The 21,630-nt window shown below is 46.7% G+C and overlaps 1 protein-coding gene across 1 annotated transcript in view; it reads left to right on the top strand.

Moving 5' to 3' along the window:
• The window catches only part of LOC144162582 (protein O-mannosyl-transferase TMTC1-like), a 144,578-nt gene extending 131,723 nt beyond the window's left edge, over nucleotides 1-12,855 (top strand). Inside the window, exons 12-18 of the mRNA XM_077693174.1 lie at nucleotides 21-232; nucleotides 1,770-1,905; nucleotides 4,267-4,414; nucleotides 5,232-5,366; nucleotides 6,944-7,066; nucleotides 7,487-7,564; nucleotides 9,665-12,855. Of these exons, the coding sequence (XP_077549300.1) occupies nucleotides 21-232; nucleotides 1,770-1,905; nucleotides 4,267-4,414; nucleotides 5,232-5,366; nucleotides 6,944-7,066; nucleotides 7,487-7,564; nucleotides 9,665-9,829 (997 nt within the window). The 3' untranslated portion in view covers nucleotides 9,830-12,855. The remainder of the gene's footprint in view (nucleotides 1-20; nucleotides 233-1,769; nucleotides 1,906-4,266; nucleotides 4,415-5,231; nucleotides 5,367-6,943; nucleotides 7,067-7,486; nucleotides 7,565-9,664) is intronic.
• The last annotated feature ends 8,775 nt before the right edge of the window (nucleotides 12,856-21,630 follow it).

The following is a 21,630-nucleotide window of genomic DNA, read 5'->3' as shown; positions in this document are numbered from 1 at the left end:
CCATCGTACTGTTTGCGCAGCAATCGAGGAGAGGACAAGCTAGCCGAAATGCTCTTGTGGCGCGCCGTGGAGCTCGATCCAGACTTTTGCGAGGCGTACTCACTGCTGGCAACTCTCGCCGGCGACCACAGCAGTACTTCCCAGTCGGAGAAGCTGCATCGTCTCGCTCTCACCAGCGACCCAAGGAATGCGGATGCCAGAAACAACTACGGCATGTTCCTGCAGGCGCAGGGTGAGCTCTCCTCTCGACGCACTTTAAAACGAGAATTTTAGCAGCGGAGCGGTACTGTGTCGGCCACTGACAAGGGTCTTGCTGGTAACATATCACGCTCTTTTTGGAACAGGTTTCTATGTCGCGCGAAAACCGGTTCCCTGTGTTGAAGAAATTCATAAAAAAGGATGTAGGGCCTTCATATTAAATTCAGAGCATTTCTTTAACTCATGATGTCACCCGGCGTTGTCGGCGTGCCTCGGCGTCCGCAACAGCCGTTCCAGGTGCGCCCTCTCCCCCACTTCTCCTCTCCCGCATCACGCTGCCTTCCTCGCTCTCAACAACAGGTCCGCACCCCTCCCCCTACACTATATAAAAAAATAATACTTACCGGCGCCTGGTTTCGATCCCACGAGCCTGCGGGCGGAACGCAAGGTACATGGTGCTCTACCCACTGCGCCACAAAGCCGACAGAGAATGGAAGGCTACGAACGCGCCTTATATCCTTGAATCATTCAAACTACGTCAAGAAGCTGCTGATACAACGCATTCACTACCTGTGGGCGGAACGCGAGGTATATGGTGCTCTACCCACTGCGCCACGAAGCCGACACAGAATGGGAGGCTACGAACGCGCCTTATATCCTTGACTCATTCAAACTACGTCAAGAAGCTGCTGATACAACGCATTCACTACCACCAACTCCCCAAACACTAAACGTTAACGCAATACACCCACCCCCTATGCGACGCATTTACTCGAGTCCCCCTCGCGGGGAGATGGGCCCTTTCTTTTTTTGATTTGGGGCGACTTATGTAGCCCTCAAAAAAAGCCTTGCCAGCATTGCATTCGTGTTAACAGGTGAAGCTGACTATAAGGAGATCGGTGTAAGCTTGGCTTTTGTGAGCTGGCTTTCTCACATTCCTGTGGCTCAGTAAAGCATGGCCATCTATGGAGGGAGTATGATTATACAAAACGGCTCTACTTCTTGTGTTGTTAAAAATATCCAGAAACAAATTATATGAAAATTAGCCTCTAAAGTGATTCCGACATTACGCAGAGTTTCATTTAGTTGTCATAATTAGTTCACAGTGAACTTGTAAACGTTACAGTATTGCTGTCTGCTGTCAATACATGGCCATTTACGGAGGGAGGATGCCCACAGCAAACGGCTGCTGCAACTGTTGTTTTGCCGGAACTAACTGAAAACAAAATACATGACAATTAGCCCACCGGCGCATGCTACACCACGGTTGTACGGCCAAAGTAGGCATTCAATAGGCCCTAACCATGGATGCGTACGGCCATCACATTGCGAAAGCTGGAACAAACCCTGCGAATCGTTTAGTATAGTTTCCATGAAGCGGCGCTGCCCAGCAGACACCACACAAACTGGGAGCACGTGGAAAGGCTAGCTGGCTGGGAAGGGCAGGAGACAGCAAGTGGAAAACGACGGTTTCGCCGTTATCGACTGACGCGACAGGCAATGGTATACAGACGGCACTGGTTATACGCACTGTCTTCGATGCTATATAGACCGGTCGTTCCTGTCCTCAGGTCGCTCGGAGGAGGCGGTCATGCAGTATCAACGGGCCCTCGAGCTACAGCCGAATCACACCGCAGCGTTGTTGAACGCGGCGAGGAGCCTCCGAAGCATGAAGCTCAATATACAGGCCGAGAGCGTCTACAAAAGGTGCGTATTTTCGTACCCATTAAACTCTGCCAGTTTTTTTTGGAAACGCGCTCCCACGGGCCAGTAGAGAGGGACTGCCTGACAGGTTGCGAGGTCTTTAGGAAAAGCTCTACGAAGGTGGAAGACGTCTCGCATCTTTTTCCACAAGTCGAACCCCATACGCGTATTTTGAAGCTGTGAACTAGTTGTAAATCTCAACACGCCACGGCTGAGAGGTTCCAATATTATCGGAAGTTTTGTTTATGCGTAACGAAAGGCAACACTCTACATTATCGTTTATTTCGGGGATAAACAAGAAATAATCTTTTTATAGAAACTGCCTATTTTATTACCACTGTGGTAATTAAACCTATTATTCATAAGTTGCATCCACAAAACTTCTGAAGGTTAAAAAATCCTAGAATACGCTCCCACCAAGTACTGAAAGATACAGCTTGCACGTTAATATCTATCACAGGGTCTTACAATTAAACCTTAATTGTCTGTCAGACCAGTTTTTCTCAACGCCTTCAGTACGATCTTTAATTTATTTCAAATTTTTAATTTCCTTTTTATTGATCATGTTGCATTATATCCATTAGCATTATCGGGGACAGGAACACAGGTGGCGCTAATGAATCGTTCACTTCAAAAGCGTGTTGGCACCAGTTTTTTTTACAGAGATTAACGCTTGAACGAAAACAATAAGAATTACAGCTTGAAGGTGCCTAGTTCCCAGAACACTGGCATTTTTTTCATCAGCGCAGCCTGAGCACCTGCATGGAGTCGTAAGTAGGCAATGCGCAGAAAAGCTCGCTTAGTCTCTTACAGGGCTTACTTATTGTGACAATTCGTCGACACCTTAAAAAAAATTTGACGTTGGGATTTTATATAGACCTCGGAAAGGCTTTTTACACTACAGTGGAACTTTGTCAAGTGTTAAGCAACATGGACTTGGTAACGTGCATTACCTATAAATTTTTGCTTAAGAGGGAAAACCGTGGAGATGTTCGAGCGAAGTTCGGAACTCGTGTCATGCTCTCACTTCCAGTCCACACGTCATTTTTGTGCGAAGAGGCATAATCACCACTTTTACGCGTTGCGAAGAAGAGATTCGTTTTTTTATCAGCTTTTGCGTGCATCTTGTCGAAGGGAGGCGTCAGGCACCCTTCTCCGAAGGCGCCTGCTTCTAGTAGGCTGTCAGCGCCGACGCCGGTGCCGTTACCTGATTAGCAATGCGGAAATCGTGGGTACATGTTCTTTGCTCCTCTGGACTTGTTCCTTTATTCTTGTTTTGGGACTGTTTTATCCAACGGGTCTTCTAGGGACACGCGCGCAGCTAGTCAAACTGGGCGCGTGTCCTGCTTGAATGCGCCGCTCGTTTTGCATGTGCTCTGCGGGGTATGCCTGCTAAAATATTATTGAGCCCCACGGAAAGGAGCGCTTTCTTAAAACGTTTTGTTCACAGCTCTTCAGCTGTTTGCGATTATAAATGCCCGTAAACGTCGCTCTACTGCCATGGACTGCTACGCAAGAGACTAGAATGCAAACGTTTCTATTGCGTACCACAAGACAGAGTGTCACACGTGCCCGATTGGTGCCTCGACGTCTCGGCTGAGGGCAGAGTATAAAACATGTCCCACTGAAATGCACGCGCAGAGTCCCCTTGCTAAAAATGAAGCTACAAAAGACACCAGCCGAAACAGAAATGTTGAAACGAGGATCAAAGGCGTCGAAGCATAAATATCTGCTGCATTGAGGGACACCACCCGGGAAAAGCCTTATCGCTCTAAAAATACGGCTGTGAGGGGACAACTTCGTTATATCCTACAATGAACATGAATACGCCACACAGTTCCCAAAGAGTGTATCAGGACTTCTTTAAAATAGGTGGGACATCTGCGTGACGGGTACATGAGGCGCACTGCAGTAACAGAACACTTATATGCTGTCCACGTCATCAACATAAAAAAGTGGGCTAACGTATCTTTTGTTGGAAATTAAAAAAAAGCTGTTTATTAGTTGAAAAACTTCTTTGTTGATTGTTGGCAACTAAAAACTCTCTCATACAAATCAAGTAATCACTCGTGCGGGTCACTCATAACACTGAACCTTTGCGTTAATTTAAAATAACCCACGTAATTTAAAAAAAAAGTATCCTTTAGATTTGCAAAGCTTGCAACAGTTCACAAATAGTTTTTTTTTTGAAATTTCTAGTTCTCTTTCGAGTGAGAAGGGTTTGAATGCTTAATCATTAATTGCATATAAAGAGTACCGATGGTTGCCACGGCAGGGGATAGGATATAAATTTTAAATGTTTTTCATTAACAAATTGCCCTGTTTGCGCTCCTCCTACTACTCCCATTTACTCCATGCGAACAGAGCCCTGTCGGTTGAGCCAGACGCGCAGGTGATGGACAGTCTGGCCGTGTTCTACATCAACGCTGGTCGGCTGGACGAGGCGCGACAGGTGTACGAAGAAGCGCAGCGCCTCTTCCCCGACCACCTCGACAGCAAAGTGCACCACGTGAGTGCTTATCGGGGCAGCAGAGCGCGTACTTGCCGGAAAGGCTGCCTGAAGACATTTCATTTATTTGACGCTTTTTTCTGACAATCACTGGTTATCGTTGTGTAAAATGTCCATTTGCAGAATGCTGAAATAAGATGGCAATTTGTTTTTCGTTAAAAAATTTGTTTGAGAAAGAGGGACGATAGTGATCCTAAGTAGGGCTTAGTGTCGGCCTAGTTGATACATCATCGTTGCGGGGATGCGCTCGAACGTATAACGAAGACGTAATACTTTGACAGGAAGACGGCTCCGTCTTTCGTGAAAGTGTATGTTTTTTTTGTTTTCTGACTGAGTAATACGTTCCAGCACAACCGCTCCAGCAATGCTATAGTAATGCGCAAACAAATCTGCCTTAGCTCAAGAGCAGAAAGACCCCAGGCTGTTTGTTGTAACTCAGGGACTCGCATTCGATTTTTGAGTATTTAAATATACTATGTTTGTATTACTAATGCGAAAACCTTGAATTCTTCATAATGAACGAAGATATTGGTTGCTGTTACGTACTCCTATGTTAATGCATTTCGTATAGTTAAGACTGTGCTGCCGCTCCTTGGTGACGGCTTGCACCCGGAGCTGTATGTCGTACATTGTTTTTTCTTGAGGATTCAAAATAAATAGAGCAGGCGCTGGTCTGTAGATTTATCACAAACGAAATTGCCGAACTCCATTATTCATTTTCCGTAGATGAGATAAAAAAATGACGGAATTGTTAAAAACAAAGTAAACCTTCATTTTCCTCGCTGATACCAAAATTAGGTTTTATTTCCATTTCCACGTGCAGCTCCTCATGCGAACCCGCAGTTTTGGCGACGCCGAAAAGCTTCTCTTGGAGGTGCTCCGGCAGAACTCTACTCACAGGGAAGCGCTACACCAGGCTGCACTCCTCTACAACCACATCAATCGGACCGCACTGGTATGGCGAAAAGCTGTGCGCATGCGTGTGTACACTTTTTGTAGCCATAACGGAAGAAAATAAGTTCTCATAAACAAGCTAAGCACATTTGCGGCGCACGTTCCACTTTTTAAAGTGACACGCTTAACAACGCAGTAGGATCACGGCTTACGACGTGTGGGAAATAAATACTTATTAATTTCAAAACTTATCTAAGCAAGGAAATCCTTGTCTGTCGTCGTATCGTTGATTCCATATCGAGTGACATGTAAACACATCGCTGCGTAACAGAGGTGCATGCCAGTCACACGGAACTCTGTTCTTGGAGAAACTGGGGCGTTAAGGATCGCCAGTCTTCTTCCTTTCGAACTAATAACCCCAAGAAGACAAAGAAACACAACCAAAGACTAACACGGCAGTAGGATGAACTCGTCACTAGGTACCTGATAAGTATCTCCAGGCTTTCGTTTTTAAATTGCGTAAGCAGCCTTAAAGGGGTCATGCGGACAACAAAACACAAGTTTGGTTCATTCGAAAGATTGCCTCGTTAGAATTATACTGACACCACTTTTAAAGTAACGTCGCTCTAATGAGCTATATAATTAGGAAAAAAGTGGACGGCATGGGAACTACTAGCTGCTTTCCCGAAACAGAACCTATGATGTGGTATGCCCAGGTCTCCGATTGGCTGAGGCCGGAAAAAGCGAACGCAAATAGGGCAGGGGTTAAAAGCTTGCCGAACGAACTATTTGCGCCTACATTTGGGGCACATTCTTTATATAGCAGTAAGAATGGCGGAGTAAATAGTGGAAGTTGCGAAAGTATACGTAAACATAGCTGTACCGATGCGTACTGCTGTTGGTACTGCGCGCACTATGCTTATTTAGCTGTACAGCAGTGCGGCGCTTTGGGGTTGTCTCAGACGGCACTGGCCGATTGGCATAAATGACTGTGTCTTACGTTACAATTCTTGTGCACGACCGCTCAATGAAAAGGAGGTCTTTCCATGAAGTGGCCTTGGCTTGTCCATCGAACACCATGTTTCACGAAACGTTTTTTTTCTACCTTAACAAAAACAAGTCAGGTGCGAATACGGTCAAATACAAAGCAAAGGCAGGAACTGGCCCTGTGCAGAATGGTGGCGCCATTTAGGAGGACTGGCGATAAACAAGGCTCCGCATTCGGTTGCCGAGCCTAATGGCGCACTAGGTTTCGCTTGAAAACGTGTCCTTGCGACGTTACTGCAAACGCCGCGGAAACACGATTTGGCGGGAGATTCAAAATTTTAACTTAAATCGAATAATTTCTCAGTGAGTAAGGCATCGTTTGCTTCCGGGCAAGCGCTGGGGCACAATAACACACCAAATCTTTCGATTAAAACAAACTTGTATTTTGTCTGCAGGGCCCCTTCAAGTGTCGCGAGAAATTTATTGCCAGACCTGAGACATGCTGCATGAATTCTTGCATGCATTCTACTAGTTCATTAAAAATTGTACATGAGATTTTGTAAGTATGAAAGATGAAAGTATGATAACGATATTTACGCCACGTTGTTTTGTCGCTAGAGAAAAAGTTGTTGTTTTGGCGTTCCTTTGTAGTCCCTGGACTACATTTTGAAGGCTCTGAGGCTGTGTGCCAGCGACGACCGGTCTTGTGCAAGACTTCACGCCGAGCACGGTGACATCCTGAAGGATCTGGGCGACCTCGGCTCGTCTGCACAGGTACAATATTTCCTCGAGCTGTAGACATTTATATCGTGTACTTTCACGCGTGGAGACTCAGTTACATCTTGCAAAGAGGCAAACGAATATTTTTTGTTTCTAAACCTGCGGCTTCATTTACTGACAAAAATAATTTTGACCAGATCAATTTGAATTTAGTTTCCAGACGAAAAAATTTAAGAAATGGACCTTTTCTAATTGAAACGTAAGCCCTTTTCCACGAAATCGAGAACATTCCTGATGGCAGGTCTCATTTTTTTCGAGAATGTGAACGGTTTGCTTACGACATGTTGAAGAGAGCTAACTAGGGAATAATTGTGCCAAATTGAAGGTAACCCTAGTGAGCTAATTCACGAAGAATTCCAGTACCAGGAAACGCAAGTTGAGCGTTAATTTTTTTATTTCCTCTCGTTATCGCAGAGCTACCTGTTAGCGATTCGACTGGACCCAAACCTTGCCCACGCCCATCTTAATCTCGCCGTGATCAGGCACTTGCAGGTGGGTATATTTGTCTTACTACCGCGAACAAAGCTTGAGAAAGCGCTTGTCCGGTGGTTCGCGGAATTACTGTGTACGTCATGTCACTGCCAATCTTGAGAGTGAGTATGGAAAGTACAACAGGGTAGAGCCCTGCTGTCGCTTCGGTGTAGAGGCATAATAAAAGACTCCGCCACCGATACTTCGTGGCTACCACAGAGAGTTTGCAATTTCTTAAAGGTCGCGAATACCAGCCATGATCAGCGCAAAATTAGCAAAGCTTCAGGAGGTTTTTGTTCGTCAGCTAATGTAGAAAAGCAAGAGGAGTCTCTGCAATACTAGAAAGCAGTTTCAAACTCGCAGTGTTGCATGTACACCATTTTATAATTTGCGGAATTTGTGCGCATGGCGATTAAGCTGCCCAGGAAATTTGGCCCCCACAGTGTTACAATCAGGGTACGTGGAATTTCAAATAGTGTTCCTTCATAGTTTACACAGCTACTTTAGCGAGATGAGCGATTATTTGCGCTCTTTTAGGGAAGCGTCTACAATGTGAATCTGAATTCGGTAAAACAAATTGTGAATAAAATGTCAGAGTGATGAGACGCTTATTCGAATATTCGCTATAGAACTCAGTGTAAGTTCTTGGTTATTTTCCTGCGAATTACATGAACCTTTACTCCCGGGTATCGCTTTCTCACGCCAAGTAAAAGAAATAGGCGCTCTCTACTTTCACATTTAAATTTACTTTATACCAGGTTGCGAAATATTCCGCCCCTAAGTGGTTGCATGCAATTTCACAAGAACAGGTATTGGTACTGCTTAAACATCCCCAATTTTGCATTTTGGTGACATTTAGAATAAAGGTGTCTTATTGAACTAAACCTTGAAAAGTCTCTTCCTCTGCGCCAAGACAGCGCGCATTTTCAACACATAAGGAAGTAACCGTCGAGGGACGGAAGCACGCTCCAACCTAAACGGCAAAAAGTGCAGCTTGGGATAGCAAAAGTGAAGAATATTTATTTTAGTGGGTTGATAACCATTGACTCCTACAATCACGCGAGCAACTTAGCCGATGAGCAGGAGGAAAAACCGCTGTGGACTACACAGTGCAATTTTGTAGCGGTCCTATTCTATTTACGGTGGTTACGCATCTGACATATGGACCTATGGGCTCTGGCAAAAGGCGGCGGGCTTTTGCCGGCTAGTGTTACTGGGTAGTTGGTGGAGAGCCAGCAATGCAAAATTGAACCGGCTCCCTGTAGCTGTGCGTCGTTTAATGGGGGATGCTTAGTTAGTGCAAGCGAAAGCGAAAACTATACACGCAGTGTATCGTGAAAATTCTTTTTTCCTACAAACCACACGCGAATTATTCCTGTTGCCTGCAGATGCTGTACAATGCCAAATTAGTTTATCATTTATGTGGGAGCTCCAAAACCCGCCAAAATGTATTTGATTCGTACCTGAATGATGTTAGTGCATTTTTTCTTCCTTTTTTCTTGTTGACGTGCTGTTTCCTTTCGTTGTATCGCCCACTGCCGCTTAAAGCTTTGCCCGCAGGCTAGCTTTCCTAATGGAAACTTCTAATTGAAACTAATTGAAATTTTCTAATTGAATTTATATAAATAAAATAAATAAAAAGCTGGTCTTGCTTGAAATGCCGCAGCCTGTCATTTAGCTATACCTATATACTGGATTATTGCTTTCATACTTTCGCATGCGCCGAAAGTCACAGACGGACCGCCCAGCCAGTACGCCATCGACGGCGAGACCGAGGGACCAAGCGCTGACGAAGCAGCCGTTATACCCTCGCTTAGTCACGTGGTTCGCTTGCATTGAAGCGCACGCATAGACGGCCTAGCCTGCGCTGAGCGATCGAGCGCAGGCGAAGCAGTGTTGTCATCCTCACCTAGTCGCGCGGTACTGCTGCGGCTTGGCTCCGAGCGAGCTAAGCATGAAGAAAGGCGCAGCCCATGCGGAAGAGGCTTACAGTCCCTCGTGACGCCATGAATTGCCGTAAAGGATTCAGCGTAGTACAGGTTGTGCCCTAAAAAACGGACGCGGATTGCACTGCTGACGACGAAAGCTAATCTATGCGCACGTGGTGCCCGTTCTCCGCAGGCCGATTACTCAGCAGCCTTCCGGCACTACCAGACAGCGTTCTCGCTGGATCCCAAGAACCCGCTCATCGTCGACAACATGGCGAAGCTTAGACGGCGACTGACTCACCAGTGGGCGTCGCACAGTGGCGTCAAGGGGCCATGCAACGTCACCGTTTCCTCCTAGCTCCGAAAGACCTAGAAGAACCTTTCTAACTCAGGCAGTGGCAACTAGAAACGCATTGTTTTCTCCAACTGTACATTACTTTTAGCTACCTGAATCACCAGTTGACTGGCATATAAAGCCCAAGGACACATTGCTTTGAACAAATTCTCTGAAGCGGCAAGAGAAATAGGCAGTGCTTACTGCCTGAACGTGGGAAAGCCGCCCTGAAAACTTCAATGTTTTTTTTTGTCTGAGCAGGGAGTGTGTGTTTGGTACATTGTCTCTTTTTTAATTTCCAACGCGGCAAAAGCTTGGCATTAATAAATGTGCTCAAGAATGGTCTAATTGATTTTTTAGTGCTGCCATAATAAGGGTCTAGTTTCTAATAATCACTCAAATACTCCATTTATTTTGAGGCACTGCCACTCGCAAGGTGCTGTGATATTCCTTGTTGTGCATGCCACAAAAATCGCTTACATTGGGAGATTTTTCGTAGGCAGAGATTTCACATTACTTTCTGCTTTACTGGCTCAACGTCTTGTGCACAACAAAGTAGGTTTGATATCCTGTACAGATTGCCTAATGCCCCATTGGAGTTTTACACCACCAGCAGGTATTGCGAGAAATCAGGCCAGGAGAATAATTTCAACAAAAATTGCATCTGGCAACTAAAAGTCGCACTCAGCAGTACTCTTAGGGATGTATTGATGTTTTTCCCCCAGTTTTGTCTTCTTGCTCACAAAAGCGACGCGTACGACAGGCGGCGACATTGATCTATGCAAACTTCCTCCTCCTTGCCAACCTGTGTAACCACTGAATGAAGAGAAGTGAAATATTTCGTTGATAGTACACCGCATTACTTTCCTTCTCGCCGGCATGTCATAACACCATAGTAAATGTTTCTCTAAATGTGATCCTGTTGACCATGGTCAGCCGACTAAATTGACGCTGAGATATGTCAGACTGCAATACGATGACAGCGCCCACTTGTGAGCTACTTTGCACGGGGTTGCCATGTGCCTCTCCAGTCGTTTGATATCATAGGATGACAGAATGTGGTAAACACACATCGTCTAAGTTTAATATGAAAAAAAAAACTACTTGACGCCTTAACGATGGCTCTTAAACAACAACAAAAAGAAAAGCCCCGGCAACACGTTATGTCGCCTGTGTTAAAATAGATGTATATTTTTATTGCGGTAGCATGAATAATATTTAGGTCGCATTTTGATGTGTTTTATTTTTGAGAAGAGCCATTTGTAGGTTGGAAATATTTTTTGTGTTCACTTAAAATGGGTTGATGTACAGAAAAGTTTGTAGATTTGTTGTCCTGAACAGAAGTTATCTTCTTGTATTCCGCATCCAGCACCGAAAGCAGTCCCCTTTTTAGTGACCTGATTAGACGGAGGGAAAACTCGGAGCATTCCTGGAGGACGTTTCTTGGTTAGACACAATTACATGCATTGTAGGAGCATGCTACACATTGAAACAAATCATACTAAACAATAATACCTGCAGAGCGTGTTTTCGACTGCTCAAAAATTTGTACGTGTTTGTTAGATCATTTGCTCGTCCAATTTACGAACCTCTTCACGGCTATGCGCTTACTCTGGATGCGTGCGCTGCCTTGTGGTGTGCAAAAAAAAAAAAAACTTACATCGCGTACCAAGTACATGACGTTTCATTACAAGTGGCGTTTCAAAAACGTTTCAATCCGCTTACCCCTCCGAGTAAAGTTTACCCCTGATGTCAACACCCAATTATAATTTTCGGCTGGGCTTGGTGTCTCACAGGAGGCCTACTGTACAAGTGATATTTCTTGAGATGTCCGCTCACGTGCTGGCGTACCCGTGTGACCTTGTCAGAGAACCGACGTGCTGTTTTATCTTGTCTTAGTGCCAGGTACTGAATATTTTTTTAAGCATGCGACAGTGTTCACCGTAGCTGCAACACGTCACAAGCGTTGTGATAGAGTTGCCTGCCGCTGAGTGTTAGCGACCTTTGTTTGTGCGTGTAAACAGGAATGTTTGCAAGTCAGGTTCCGTGCCACATTTTGTACAGCTTGGCACTTCTGACATTCTTGTCGTCTGGGAGACGTTGTGTCGACTTTTGCAACAGTGTGTACACCTGATGTGTAGAAATCTAGTTTGTTATTCCCGATTGTACGCCGCTACGAAATCCCCCAAGCTCCTAACGGTCGTTGACTTTTGTAGCAATGTAAATCTGCCTTACGGGTCAGGCCCTGGAAACACTACATTGAAGAAAAAAAAAGCTGGATAACATGGAGACCGAATCTGTCTTACTTTGTGTGATGACACACTTAAATGTGATTGGGACACTCTAGTTCAATTAGAACTGCTTTAAGTCTGGTTGTGTCGTGGAATATGTAAAGCACAATGGTTCGGAAGACCGTTCTTGAATTTGGGGCGAACACTAAATTTACAATATATAAGAAAGCGACCCAGGCAGCGAATTTCTTGGCGAATATGTTTTTGGGACTATGACGAAGTTATTTTTTGATTATTTGTTATAGTGGCAAAATACCTTTCCGTTTCAGAAATACTTCCGAAGCGTCAAACCAAAGTATCAATGCCCTCAGCTGCGGTCTTCTAAAAATTATTGTCTGAGAGCTAACATAGTGGGTATCAATTGATAAAACATTTTTTGTCATTACAATAAGATTGAAAATTAAAAAGTTTTATAGCATACTCATTTCATTGATTTAATGTTAGTTCCGGGTAATAGTATAAACAACGCTTTTATCTGAGAAAGTCTGATTATTACAAATGCACCGAATGTGCTTAAAATTACCTGTCCGTGAGTGGAGAAGTTTTCAGGCGCCGCTCTTTGCAACTGGTGAGTTACGTTTGAAGCAGCGTAGGGGCTGCATAGTCTAAAGTGTTCTGTCCGAGGGTGTAACTATCAGGTAACACTGACTGGCGTGTGAAGTTTTTGTTCAGTGTGTGTGCCTCCATCGTGTTAAACATCACCTTGCTCACAAGAACTAGCCCATGTAAGGCAAAGATGCATTGTCTCTTTGCTCATTAAAGAAGTTTTTTTAATCGCTGTGTAAGGCTTGATTACTGGGAAAAAGAAAAAAGCAGGAGGTTTGCTTTCAAAATGGGCCTACCGGGGAATTTAAAAGACGCAAGCAGTCCGCGGCTTAGAATTAGAAAACAGCGCAGGTTGGGGGATGAAGGAAAGAAATGCGGTTGACACTTTTTTCATAGAAATAACGTAAAACACGAAAGTCAAATCTGTCTTCACAGGAAAATTTTAATGTTTGTTGTGCATGAATATGAACTTGCACATTGCTATTTATATTGAGTCGGTATGGCACCGTTAGACGCATAACATTAAACGCTAACTTAGACAGCAGACGCTCGCCGGAGCATTGCGTAAATCCGCTTGAAACCACAGACACTCGCAAACCGTGCGAACGAAACTAAACGCATTGTCAGCGAATGGTTTGTTGAAGTCACGATCCGCTACAGCGAAAGGAGCATGATTTGCGGGTCGGTAGCAGTCTTGTGGGTGTGCTTGGCGAGCGACGTCCTGGTGGCGGGTCGGATCGGCGAAGGGGCGACATTGGTCCTGCTCCGTGAAGTGTACGCCAGACGCTTGCGTTGCGACGTGCTCAGCTTGTGGAACGCGGCGGCGGCGTTCCACAGGCTGATCGGCGGTCCACATAGGCGGCGGGCGGATAAACACAGCGGCTTACGAAGACCCGCCACGGTGGCTCAGTGGCTAAGCCGTTGCGCTGCTGAGCACGAGGTCGCGGGTTCGATTCCCGGCCGTGGCGGCCGCTTTTCTGATGGAGGCGAAAAGCAAAAACGCCCGTGTGTACGAGATTTCAGCGCACGTTAAAGATCCCCAGGTGGTCAAAATTAATCCGGAGCCCTCCACTACGGCGCGCCTCATCGCCTGCGTTGCGTCGGCGCGTTAAACCCCACAATCAATCAATCAATCAATCAATCAATCAATCAATCAATCAATCAATCAATCAATCAATCAATCAATCAGCGGCTTACGCTGCTATGCCAGGGGAGTTAAAGTTCCTATACCTTGCATGGGACACGCAATTCGCTCGCAGCGCCGGACAAACCCCTGGTGTTTGGGGGCGGTACTAAAAACATGGCGGCGCGTAGCAGACATACAGTGGGAGACACCATCTTGATGAGGACTGAAAATCCGAGCGTGAGGGAGGGGGGGGGATTTAGCGCCAAATTCAATTGGGACGCACATGCAAAGTAAATTGAGCGAGTGGAATATATTCACATGGCCAGCGCACAATCATGTTTCCGTTGCGCAACGCGCCACATTATCAAAAGGGCAATTGTTTCGTTTTGATTGATGAAGTTTTGCGCATCCACTTCTTTTTGCACCCCTTATTTCAAGTATGACGTTGTTTTGGTTTACTAGTACACGCAAACTAAACAAGCATAAAGAGCAGAGTTTTCTCAATTTTTATTTCTTAAATGTACCATTCATACAGTAAAAACAAAACCTGCATATTTTACGCTTTTAGTTGCATACAGAAGTGTATGGCACATGGCCGCATGCTAATAACTAGGTATCCAGCCAGTGCGTATCTGTCCAGTGCCTTGTCTGTCCAAGGCCCACGTAGTCTCTCCTGAGTGAAATGGGCAGGACACAGCCGGTAGCTGCTGTAGATCTGCCCAGGTTGGAAATGAGCCAGGTCCTGCCTTCTGGCGCACTGGAGCCAAACGCGAGATCTGTAAGATGAACATGCACGTGTGTATATTTGCGTTAAAATGAATACTAGCGTTATTGCTACTTTCAGGCGCACATACGATAATTCTGAGCGAAAACTGGCATCTGTATTCAAAACAAACTTTATCTTACATATTGGGAATCTTTATTTCTCTCTTAATTTAATTTTGGCCACAAAGACGACTTGCGACAACACCGATCGTGAAGACAAATTTTAAATTAAAATAAGCCTGCAATAATAAGAGACGCGGATACATGTTTCTATTTGTGCGATCATAATGTTTGGTAGCAATGACCCACCTTTCCTCCTAATCCAAAATACATTTCTGCAGACAAAATCAGCCATCCCACTCAAGGATCTCTAAACAATCATTCGTGAATACATACTTTCGCGCACTATGTATTCCTCTGGTATTTATCGGGCCCTGCTGCAAACCGGTAATAAAAACATTATTAACAAACCTGTAATAAATCACTAGCACACGTTAAGCCTTCATTGCCTAATTAGTTATCGGCTTACCGCTGCAACTGTGTTGTTGTGAATATATCGCACTTGTACTTAAAGCTAAAACTCGAAGCATGAAACTGAAGCGTAAATTATATATTATAAGTGGTGGAATTATAGTTATGATTGTATTATGAACACATACGGTAATTGCTTAGTTTGTATATTTAGTGCCACAAATTCATTCTGCAATATGCCGTAGATTCACGTGAAGACGAAATGCAGAACACACAACTGAAACGCAATAAATTAAATAGCGCCCGTCTAAACTAACATGTGTAAATAATTTATGTACTCACTACTTAATTCGCATAGGGCTAGCAATACACGCTATCAATCTATAGACCCGCCCTTTGAGCCAAAAGTCTATGGGAGGTGCCTTCCTCCAGCTGTGGACATAAATAGGCTGATGCTCATAACGAGACTACCGTAAAAACCCGCGTATAATACGGACCCGCGTATAATACGAGGTGTAATTCTGGGACAGCAAAATCAGAAAAAAAGTTTTCACCCACATATATTACTAGGGAAACAGCACAGAAAACATTTATTTGCACTGCAGTTACCATTCAGTCATTGTCAGTTTTCGCTGGCACTGTCTCCGTCCGTTCAGTCATCGTCAGGTTCGCTGCCGCAGTCTCCTGAAGTCGCCTTGTTGGAAATGTCTTCCCACAGAAAGTGGTCCTCAGTGCCATCAAGGGCGTTCGAGATGCCGCATTTCTTAAAAGAGCGACTGACGAGCTCCTCTGGGATGCTGGCCCACGGATCCGCGATCCAGCCACAAAGCACCGCTGGAGAAGCCCGCGTCAGCCATCCGGTAGCTGTCACTTACGAGTCTCCTGACCTCATCCACTCTTGGTAGCAGGACCTGATGCAGTCTTTGAAAGGCTTGTTGATGCAAACGTCTAGCGGCTGCAGCTGGGATGTCATTCCTCCTCCTGGAATGACGATGAGTTCGATGCGGGGTTCGCTCAACAACTTCGTCACGGAATCGCCCAGGTGGCAGCGAAAGGCGTCAAACACGAGCACTGACGGGAACCCCCAACAGTGCTCCCGGCCGCCGACACCACATAGACTTTATCCAGTCAAGCACCAGCTGCTTTCCCCACCCGCGAATGCTGCCTTCGGTGAGCCGAACTGCCGTCCTGCGGTGCAATTCCTGATGGTTTCGGCACATGAATGAACTTTTCTTTTAATTGCCGCTGAATACTGCCTTCGTGCACCCGACATCGTGATAGACTTGCGGTGACCGTGGCGATCCTTCGCGTGGTCAAAACAATCAAAACGGCGCCGGCTGCGAGAAGCAGCAGCCAGCTAACGCCACAGCAAGGGCCCTCCCTCCCCTGAACCCGAAACCGAAAGTGCAAATTTTCGGCTGAAAACTTTGGGATCCACATATAATACGAGGCACAAATTTTACATAGTAAAATTTGGAAAAAAACTTCGTATTATACGCGGGTTTTTACGGTAATAATAATACTGATAATAAAAATCATAAGATTATCAATATTAGTAATAACAACAACAACAACGCACGCTACGAAAACAAACTAAAGGCAGACAATGAAAAGATAATAGAAAGAGTGCAGATACGCTCACACTGTTCCATTAGTTATTGTAATGTTGCCCCAAATGCATATTCCTGCATGCTGTGCATTCACTTGAGCTAAAATGCAAAACACACAATCGAAACACATTAAATCAAAAACGCACGTATAAATAAACGTGTGTAGGTAATTTGAATTAAGTTCCAGATGTTCTGCCACGCATTTCATGCATAATTCAGGAGGCAAACAAGACAATTAGAATGTAATAAATAAATAGTGCACGTGTATGCTAACCTAAATTATAAAACTACTGCTGCAACCGCAACCTCCTATCTCGTGCAAGCGTAGAAAAACACAACGAGCAGCATGCAGATCGTACCTTTCGTCCGCCGGGATCCGAAAGAATTTTATGCCGGCGTGAAGTAAAGAATTTTGACACCACTTAGTACACGATCTGTGATGACGGCGCGAATTCATTCATGCGTCTGTTTCGATAAAACAAACTTTACGGTGGTAAAAATGGCCTTCGGAACACCGTGGACCGTAGCATACCTGTGGGCACGACAAGCGCGCGACATACCTGTGGGCGGGACACCTTTTCAGGGGTGCAAAGTAGGAAGGCGCGGTTCGCGTTTTCCACTCAGGGTGGCGCTCGTATTTTCGCAATCCCGTACTGCAACTTTTAAGTTCACTTCCATATTGAAAACTCCGTAATTATTAAGCAACCTGCTAATAAATTTAAACTTCAACAACGTTCATTTATGCTCGTATGTAGTACAGCCCCCAAACGTTAGGATCACTGCAGTCACAGAACAGAAAAACGGCGAAGTTTCATCCGCCTGGCTATACGCTGCCCTATCTAGGCGCCAACTATCGGCGCTCATTAGCGACATGCCGCACTACTTCGCTTCACCTCTCCTAGACGGCCGCCCCATCTGAATGGGAAGGGCATAACGCACGTTAGCACATCTATGCGGTCATGACTTTATGGCTCAGTTGGCAGAGAGTTTGACAGCACCCCTTTCGGCCAGACTGATCGTGGCCTCGAATCCTAGCGCCGCCAAGCCAAAGGAAATTTTTCTGGTGATGTCATTTCCGTGACGGATATGACGTCGATGAGATTTGTGTACCCCGCAATCAACCACTTTCGTGTTAACAGGCGGTACAGGCGACGACTAACTACTCTACATTTTTATTGCGGTCTGCAATATACACAAAACAGCATGAATTGAGAGAGAGAGAGAGAGAGAGAGAGATAGAGAGAGAGAGAGAGAGAGAGAGAGAGAGAGAGAGAGAGAGAGAAGAAAGAATACAACTTTATTGAAATGCCTGCAGTTTCCCTGCCCCAACCTATTCAGGCGGAGGCTTGGGTGGACGTGGCCTTACGTCGTCCCGGCGGCGAGGTTAAGGCTTCCGGGGACTGGCCCCTTCAGCGCTCGGCCCATCCTGTCACTGCCTCTCGACCACCGCCAGGATCTTCTGGACAGACTTGTGTTGCTCTTCGTAGTCATTGGATCTCTTGGCCGCCTCGAATGGCGGTGGGAGAGCATCACCTCTCGTTGTGTATTCTTCGTTCACGCAGTCTCTCACGATATGAGCCAGTGTGACCCGTTCACTCCCGCACAGTTTGCACACGTCAGTCACGTACACCTCCGGCCATAGATGATTCGCGAGCACTGGGGTAATCACTGAATTGGTTTGCAACTGCCTAAACACAACCTCCTCGGCTCGGGTCAGCCCTGGGTGAGGCGGTGCCATCGTTCTCCTGCCTAGTTTGTACCATGGGAGCACCTCGCCGTAGCGAGGTGCTTGTCGGGGTCCTAGTGTCCTTGTCGGGGCAGTCCACGTCGTCGGCGGCGCTTCCCGCGGCGCGGCCGGCTAGTCCTCGCGCCACAGCGTTGGCCGTCTCGTTGTGGTAGGCGAGCCCCAGCGGGCTCGCTATTCCTTTTCCCGCGTGTGCGGGAAACCACTTAACCACGACACTATCATTGTCTCCGTCGGCTTCGGCCTTGCGCAGAATACGCGCGGCCGCACAGCACACCCTGTTCTTCGCGAAGTTGCGCACTGCCGTCCTGGAGTCGCACAGCACCGTAGTGCATCTTGGGTCCGTGATGGCTAGGGCCACCGCCGCTTCCTCGGCCTGACATGGCGTCTTGACTCCCACGCTGGCCGTCGATCTGGTCGCACCAGTTCTGGCCTCGATTACGCTGATGCTGTAGGCGTCGTCGATGTTCCGGTAACTCGCCGCATCCACGAACACGGCTCCCCCGTCGTTGGCGTGGGTTGCGATTAGCGCCTTGGCTCTCACCACCCTCCTGTCCTGGTTGTAGGTGGGACTCACGTTCCTTGGGATCGGGCGCACGACGATGCGTCTGCTCGCTTCCTCTGGTACTCGCTCCTCGGTCTCGATTTCCCTTCTTACGCTGACCCCCAGGCGACGCAGTATCGCTCGACCGATCCTTGTTTCCGAGAGCCTCTCGAACTGCGCCGTCTGCTGGGCTTCCGCAATCTCCTCCAAGTTGTTGTGAACTCCCAGGGCTTCCATCTTCTCCGTGCTCGTGCTGCCCAAGAGTCCCAATGCCGCCTTGTAAGCCTTGATAAGCATCGCGTCGATCTTTTCCCGTTCGCACTGCCTCCAGTTGTAGAAGGCCGCTACATAGGCAACGTGGCTGACGACGAAAGACTGGACGAGTCTCGTGAGCCTCTCCTCCTCTATTCCTCCTCTTCTGTTGGATACCCTCCTGGTGAATCTCACTGCAGCGCCGGTCTTGGCCGTGAGCTTGGCCACCGTTGCTCCGTTCACCCGGTTTCGCTCAATGAGCATTCCCAGGATCCGGATCTTGTCCACCTCGGGGATAACTCGTCCCCCTTGCGTTCGCACCTTGATCTTCTCGCAGTCTCCGGTGCACTGCTTCTTGCGGCTTGTTCTCTTGGGCGGAAGCACCAGCAGTTCCGATTTTGACGGGGAGCATACCAGGCCCGAGCACTTTAGCTGATCTTCTATTGCCTCCACTGCTTCCTGCAGCTTGCTATCAATGTGGCCGTCGCTGCCGCCCGTGACCCACAGCGTGACGTCGTCGGCGTAGATTGTGTGTCGCACGCCTTCGAATCGTTGCAGCCGGTTCGCAACGCCGATAATCACCATGTTGAAGAGGAGCGGCGATATGACCGCTCCTTGTGGCGTCCGCTCGTTGCCTAGCGTCTTCTCCAGCAACTGCAGGTCCCCTGCACAGATTCTGGTCGTCCGGTCCGTCAAAAAGTCGATAATATACTCGTACGGTCTTCTTCCTATGTTCAAGCGCGACGCTTGGGCCAGGATCGCAGTGTCGCACATTGTCGAAGGCACTCTGCAGATCCAGGCCCAGCACGGCTCTGTTGTCCTTGGTGTTCGTCTCGTCATCCACAATCTCGCGTTTCAACTGGATCATGACGTCTTGGGTTCCCAGCTTGCCCCTAAACCCGACGAGCGAGTCTGGGTGCAGCTCTGTTTCTTCTAGGTACCGCTGTCATCTGTTCATGGGCACGTGCTCCTGGAGCTTGCCCGCGCACGACGTCAGGGAAATCGGTCTGAGGTTCTCGATTCCGGGCGGCTTGCCGGGCTTCGGGATCAGGATGGTCTTAGCTTCCTTCCACTGCCGTGGGAGACGTCCGGCCCTCTAGCACTTGTTGAAGTAGTCCGTGAGGGCCGCCGTCGCCGCGTCGTTGAGGTTCCTTAGCGCCTTGTTGCCGATGCGGTCGAGGATAGGGGCCCGATTCTCGACTGCAGAAATTGCCGGAAATTTGCCGGAAGTCATGTCTGATTGGCTTTCAACATTGGTCACGTGCTTCGGGTTGACAAAGCGGTTGGGTGTGTTGTCGTCATTTTGACGTTTTATGATGTTTACGGGCAACAGTTATAAAGTTTGCCTTATTTCTCTTTAGTGAAAGCGCATAATTCTTGGCCGGCAATGAAAAACCACACTAAAAGAACTAGAAATGACAACGTAGGCCTGTCTTTGCTATTCAACAACAATAATGCCTCTAATACACGACCTCTCTGTGATTGGCTGAGAAGGCGTGACGTAATTTAAACAGTTGGCGGGAACGATTACGTCCTGCATTGGCAACTTCAGGCTGCGTAAAAATGTCATAATGCTACGTAACAGCTTGAAAATGGCCGCTGTTTCTGTCGCAAAATACAAGCAAAATAGGGCAAAAAATTGCCCTGGCGTTCGGCGCCGCGAAATGTCCGCAATGTGCTGCAGGCGCAGTTTCGCATGCACGCTGTTTAAAGCATGTTTCCTACCGAAACAAATTATAGTTTCAACTGCTTCCAAGTCAGCGATCATGGACCATATAAATAACGTGCAATATTTTGCTTTTATGTTTGGCAATAAAATAAAAATTATTTGTTTGGCGTAACCGCAACATAAGAGGGCAGTACAAGCCTCTCCATGACAAAGAGAACCCAATGCATGGCATTTGTTCCCACTCGTCCTAGTAAGCTGCTGGGTCACATGATCGTACTCAAGAGAAAAATAACAAAGAAAAGCGACTCTTCAGTTCATTACAGTGCTGAGTGAAGTCGAGATTGACGAATGAGTGAATGGGCGACATCGGTGCGCTCCGCGGTTGTCAGGCGTAGTGTTTCGCTGGTCTTATGCGCCATACAAGCGATGGTCGCGGCCGTCTTTTTCTGTGATCACGCCATAAACGTGTGACATAGCAGCAGACGATGGCGTGGCGGTGGTGGCGGCTGGGAAGGTGATAACGCAACAAAGCTTGCATTGAAGCAGAGAGCCCAGCTATGTTGTTACTAAAAACAATTGAAAGAAATAAATAGATACGGTAAAAACATTGTGTGATATTCTTTAGCTCGACATCCGCCTTTCGCTCGCTTTTGGATCAACGTTAGTCGATCGCCTAATGGTGTTGACGCCAATTTTGACCTCCAGAAATGTGTTTTTCTTGTCAGCTTCAGCTACCGTGTTAATTTTCATAGTACATTGCACGCGTTTTTATATCTTTCTTGCACAATATTTAATACCTTGGTTGCG

This window comes from Haemaphysalis longicornis, unplaced genomic scaffold (genome assembly GCF_048455015.1).
Source record: "Haemaphysalis longicornis isolate Haplotype H1 unplaced genomic scaffold, Haemaphysalis longicornis Haplotype H1 scaffold_12, whole genome shotgun sequence".
Classification (NCBI taxonomy): Eukaryota; Metazoa; Arthropoda; class Arachnida; order Ixodida; family Ixodidae; genus Haemaphysalis; species Haemaphysalis longicornis.
The sequence above is the reverse complement of the archived record's forward strand: the minus strand, read 5'-3'. Positions and strand labels throughout refer to the sequence as shown.